The following is a 6,011-nucleotide window of genomic DNA, read 5'->3' as shown; positions in this document are numbered from 1 at the left end:
GTCTGGTAGTTTGGGTTTTTGGCTTGGAAATAGTGACCTGATAACCGACCCATATAAACTAAAGTTGTTCGGGTTAATTCGGGTTGGGTGTTCGATTTTCGTGTTCAATATTTCAAATACCAAAGACGACAAAACAAAATGCATCTATAAAGAAAAGATACTAAACGCTCAGGTGTTTTTCGAGTTGTACGGGTCAGGTTATCCGGGTTTTTTGTTGAGAAAAGTAGACCTAACCAACCCATTTAAGGGTAGAGTTGGTCAGGGTTTTCGGGTATTCTTTAATTCAGGGTGCTTCTGGTCGGGTTCAGTATTTGGATACGATTAAAAAAAACACACCCTTTTTAACAGAAAGCTTATTAGTTAAAGGTGATTCCAAACCTAAAAATGAATAGCTTAAACTGATACTAATGGAATACTATCAAATATATTTGTAACCCACCTTTTAAACTATTCATCTTGTTCAAATAACAGTGTACATAAACTCGAAAAATATTCATCTGTCTTTAAACTAAAAACAAACCGACTCAGTCCCACTCTTGCATCTAGCTTCATCAACAGTATCCAAATCGAGAAAATACATCATCGAACCTTTCTCAAAATGTCGATGTAAACAAGTGCTAATGTTAGCTGTCAAAAATGCTGTTTGACATTCTTTACTTTTGTCGGTTTAGTCCATGTTGTCTCTGATGTCTTCGAGTTACCATAATAAACCTGTTTTGATGATTCATCCCAATATGCCTGCATAAAGTAAGTCCATAACAGCTTGTTAAGAGAAACCAAATCGAGAAATTAATGTTAAACCATTACAAAATAGAATGATTAAAATGAACTACCTGCCATCCTGTTGGGAGTCGTTTGGAAAGTTCAGCAAGATCCGGCTGTTGTTTTGACTCCTCAATGGCGTTTGCTATAATTTCTTCAGCTTGTGTTGATTTTTTAACTCTCTTTCGCCTAACTCTCTCCCGCCTTTGTAAAAATAACCAAAATATGGTTAAAACTTAAAAATATATAAAAACACAACTAAAATGAAGGTGATTCAAACAGCTTACCAATCACCACCAAGCGGTTGAAAGTTGGCATTGCCTTTGGCTTCTCCGGATGCAATCTGCTGAGCATGCCATTGCTGCATCATAAAAATGGGATCCACCATAAGCAGCCATCCAATTTTATAAAATTCAAAGGAAAAAAAAATTGAATATCAAACCTCAATTTCTCGTTGTCGTTTCTTTTCTAAAACCTCTAAGGCATTTTCAGGCTCATCTTCTTCATCTTCATGCAATTCCTCTTTAACAGCCATCCACTGAAAGTACAACCATCAATATCTAATACAATCCGTCTTGGAATATTAATTATTAAATGTCAAAACTTTACCTTATCCACCAAGCCAGAAACTTTCTTATTCGCCCTCAAAGTTGGAACCGTTGCAACAGTTCTTTTTTTTATACGCGTAACTGAACAAACAAAAGAAAATTCTTATTTGGATACCATAAACATAAAAATTAATACGAATGATTATGTTTCAGATTTTACCTTTCGGATGAGCCTTAGTAGCCGGTTCTGTTGGAGCAACAGACGGAGCCGACACCACAGAAACATCACGTTTTACACTAGAACTTTCTGATAAATGAGAAGAAGCTGAAACAGCAGGAACCACTGTAGACGATTTGGTTTGATCAGAGACGAGATTTTCATAAACCGAATTCTGCAAACCTGAACTAATGACCGGTGCGGTTGGTATAGCCCCATCTGGTAAAGTGTAATATGTCACGGGCTCTGGGTTCACTACTGGTGCATAATAAACGGTTGGGAGGGGAGCGACCATATGAGACCCATTAGTGTCTACATAATAACTGTTATTTGGGATTTCAGTGTTTGTTTGTCCATAGTAATCATAACCGGACCCTGGGTATGTATAACTATATTGTTCTCCATAAGAATAAGGTTGCGTTGTCTGTATATCTGAAGGTTGTGGTGGGAACGGGGTTTCAGGCGCTTCGTCTGGAGGTGGAGGCGGTAAAGGTTCTTCATCCGGTGGTGGTGGCGGCGGAATCCAGTCATCATTTGGAGGAGGTGGAACACCAGACTGTTGCTCAGGTTCCCGAGAATCAAGATGGGCCATGTTCTGGCCGCTTACTTCATCTTTAGAATGAATTGCAGTAGCGATATATTCAACTTCCATCTCGACATCCATGTCATCATCTTCCACCGAGTGGTGGCCCACATTTGGGTTAATATCTGTCGGAATTGCATTTTCATGTTCACCATTGTTTTCTTGAAATCTGTCTTTGGGTTCTTTAATTTCACCAGTATTTGTGAGTTGTGAATGTTTTAGAACTTCACTGTTGATGGAGGATTCCAGAATCTTCAGCTGATTTTCAGAATGCAACCAAAAAGGAAGCAACGATGATCCATATGGTACTAGTGACTTAATGTCTGCAAGCCTTATATCAAGTTCAAACTTCAGATTTTGTATCTTGTCACTGAACCCTTCAGACCTAAAATTTATCATTAAAGATAAACAAAATAACATCAATAGTATGCACATGTTATACTGCAATAATAAACAAAAAAGACAAAAGAGAAGTGTGCAACAGTAACAACGAATAAGTTTATACCCTTCCAAAGATTTTAATCTTTCTAATAGATTTTCACAAAGTTGCAGATGACGAAAAGAATCAGAAGATTCGTCGCCATGACCACCAATATCTTGAATAACAGTATCATTATGGTAGGCTTCAGCATTACTCAAAGCATCGCAAGATTGTGTAACAAAGCCCTCATCTTTATTATTTGCCATGATCTCTGTGTAGTTTTCATTATGCTCTTTAGCCTCAAGAACCACATCATTTGTGGATTCATTATTAGCTTGAGTATCAACGGAAGCTGCATGTGTTTCTTCAATTTCTGACATGGATTTAGGATCATATGCTGATTCATTTCCTTGGGTCAGAACATTAGGGGTTTCCCAAGAAGTTTCACCAGTCACAACATTCCAATAATAATATGAATTACTTTCCTCATGCAACACCATTTTCCAGCCCGAATCCACATCCCCTGTTGTCTGCATATCAGATGTCAATAAAACACAGACCTGATCCAGTGTATCTACATCTTTGTGTAGTGGCTCGGGTTTATCATCTTCTATAACACTAGTTTTCTCCAACTTTGGCACGGGTTCCTTGTTCTCTTGATCAACTTTCTCAGTAAAAAGGTTTTGATCTTCATTTGCTTCTGTTTTATCATGATTGTTTACCTTTATCTGCAAGCAAAAAACATTATTAATACACATTTTGTAACATTAAATAATTCAAGATCTTGTAATCTAGCACACTACACACCTGCTCATCCAGCACAGTTGGAGTGTTTTCTCTAACTTCATGGTTTACTTCTCTACTCAATTCTTCCTCTACTTCTTCATCACTATATTGTCCAAGCAATAACAGAGGATTTTCTGGCCTTTGATCTGAAAACAAGATAAAAATATGTCAGTCGCCATAATATAAAGCACACATAGTCCTGATTACAACTAATTTTCCAGTAGAAACTTAACAGAAACGTCTCATGTTAACAATTGACCTAAACTAATACTAAAGAACTGTGAAAACAGTTAGATAAATCATATGATGAAACCACTTTGCATATCATGTCAAGGTCACCTGCAACATAGAAAATAAATTAGTAACTCAGAATATAACAAAAAGGCAGAGACATACGAACCACTATTCTTGTTGCAATGTTGAAACTCTGTGTGGAACATAACATGTCAGGAATTTCAATCAAAGAAACAACGTGGCAAGGTTGAACGGGCTCGGAAGACCAACTGAGTTCCCAATACCACAGCCACGTAACATTCTGAAAGGATTATCGTGGAAGAGCAAACATGATGTATAAAGTAAAGATCAACCAATACAATGATGCCCTCTACAAAGATCAGTCCGTGTAGAAATTTGATGGAACCCACCTGAAGATGATGGTGAACTGGGTGACAAAGCTTGATTTTTTCCATTGCCTCCAACTCCAAGTTCTTCTTGTCTATACAAATCACCAAAATCTCCTATAGATGTTTCAGTAACGATAACAACTCAGATCATCAATAGCACGTCACTATAAAATCACTCGGCTTCTAGTAACACAGAAAAAAAATTCATTCCAAAAAGTAACATGCAAATATAGAAAATAGCATGAAGCTAATAAATAACAAAAGTAACTACAGTCTACAGTATTCAGGTGTGCATGATGGGTCATGATATAAAATATGAAACGATGTTTGCTTGTGTGTTATTAATGCACATGAGAACTGAAAACCAAATTTGTATTTAAATCATCATATGACCGTTGACTTAATTTTGATATATAACTGGAAGCCCTAATTCACCAACATACGAATCAGCCTAACGAGTAGATAGGAAAAAAAAGTAACAATCCTTTTATTAAATGGAGTTCCCGATCATTTGCCTTTAAAATCCAACATGGCCGGAGACATAACACATCAAATATATTTAGGTCTGTATGATAGTTGATCATATAAAATAAGAAACGACGTTTGCTTGCGTGATATTAATGAATGAAACAACTGAATTCTGTATTAAATTCATCATATGGCCATTGATTTAATTTTAAGAAATAAATGGAAGCCCTAATTCACCAACCCTAAGAATTAGCTTGAGAAAATTTTAAAGGGTTATTGGATTTTAATACTCCCAACTTTCATCTATCGGCCGAAATAAATCCCAACTGAGGTAATGCTTACAGACAGTCCCAACTTTGAATGTATTTTCCTCCAACAATCCCATGTGTATTTTCAACATCATCAAAACGCTAACTAGGTTGCTTTTCAGTTAGTATGGGATTGTTGGTGGAAAATACGTTCAAAGTTGGTACCGTCTGTCAACAGTTCCGGAAATGGGATGAATCCTGGCCAATAGGTGAAAGTTGAGAGAATTAGAATCCAATAACCGAATTTTTAAATGTGACAATTTTTCAACAAAATAGGTTCGACTAATTAAGGAATCGGAGCTCCGGATCATTTATATTTAATTCTTTCCAAATACAAAAACGATCTTAATGAACTTTATGAGTTTATTCATAGGTCATATTAAAAAGGCAAGCTGAAAGTTGGAATAAGCAATATTATCACTCTTTAAACATACGATACTATATCTGCCCGCGAAAACACACACACACACACGAACTATGCAGTTAATGCGGAAAAAGACAAGATATCAGTCAAGGGCCAATATTTGAGATATCAATTATCGCGGTGAGATATCGGTAATTTTAACAATTTAGTATACTCTCCTACCATTAACAAAATAACCATTTGCAACTTGCAAAACACTAACAATTGTAGCAAGTAGAAACTTATTAAGACTTAAATCACTAAAAATTGACAATTAAGAATTAAAAAACTGATATCTGGAAAATCTGTGATACATCGGTCAAAAACTGATATCCGGCTGCAACTAAAGTTTTATAAAATTATCTGGAATTAAAATGAATTATTATGAAATAAGTAGTATATTATACCAGAGGGTTCCGATAGAAGATCGAGTTTAACTCTTCGATTGGCACCAGCAGCCTTCGCTGAACGTCTACGCTCCTTACGGTTACCCATCACACAGCCACCCAAAACAAAATGATATTTAATTTAAAGTTATAAACCCTAGGGCTCGATTGATTGATTGATTGATTGATTATTCGATGTTGAATTCTATATGATATATGATAATAATAATAATAAGATATGAATTGACACGTTGGTTGGTTGGTTGGTTGTCTGATTTTAACTTGATTTCACTGGGCTCTCAAGTCCGTATGCATTGGGCCTTAACTTCTCTTTTTCCTTTTTTTCTTTTTCAAAATTTTTACTCTATATTCTCGGTTTTAAAATACAAGAAAAAAAAATAATAAGATTAGATAAGAGAAGAAACGAAAAGAAATAATATACTTAAAACGCATTCTCGAGTTAAAATAAAATAAACGGAAAAAAAGTGTTAATTACATTTTTGAGT

General features: G+C 35.7%; 1 protein-coding gene across 4 annotated transcripts; it reads right to left on the bottom strand.

The window, feature by feature from the left end:
- Window positions 1–285: 285 nt before the first annotated feature.
- LOC143533973 (uncharacterized) lies at window positions 286–5,631 on the bottom strand. 4 transcript variants are annotated; one of them, XM_077028590.1, is made up of 11 exons: window positions 5,527–5,631; window positions 3,962–4,054; window positions 3,714–3,852; window positions 3,339–3,463; window positions 2,616–3,259; window positions 1,531–2,495; window positions 1,372–1,451; window positions 1,205–1,300; window positions 1,050–1,123; window positions 834–966; window positions 286–738 (listed from the first exon to the last, which is right to left on the bottom strand). In XM_077028590.1, the coding sequence occupies exons 2-11, from the start codon at window positions 4,004–4,006 to the stop codon at window positions 631–633; spliced, it is 2,409 nt and encodes an 802-aa protein (XP_076884705.1). In that variant the 5' UTR covers window positions 4,007–4,054; window positions 5,527–5,631; the 3' UTR covers window positions 286–630. The 4 variants fall into 4 exon arrangements, with proteins under 4 accessions (XP_076884705.1, XP_076884703.1, XP_076884704.1 ...); XM_077028588.1 differs by having other exon boundaries at window positions 1,531–3,259; XM_077028589.1 differs by lacking the exon at window positions 3,714–3,852 and having other exon boundaries at window positions 1,531–3,259; window positions 5,527–5,630.
- Window positions 5,632–6,011: the final 380 nt, after the last annotated feature.

Source organism: Bidens hawaiensis, unplaced genomic scaffold, assembly GCF_021521415.1.
Source record: "Bidens hawaiensis isolate Kalapana, Puna unplaced genomic scaffold, B.hawaiensis_p1.1 tig00009959_1, whole genome shotgun sequence".
In the NCBI taxonomy this organism is placed as follows: domain Eukaryota; kingdom Viridiplantae; phylum Streptophyta; class Magnoliopsida; order Asterales; family Asteraceae; genus Bidens; species Bidens hawaiensis.
Note: the sequence above shows the minus strand (reverse complement) of the source record. Positions and strands in the feature narration are given on the sequence as shown.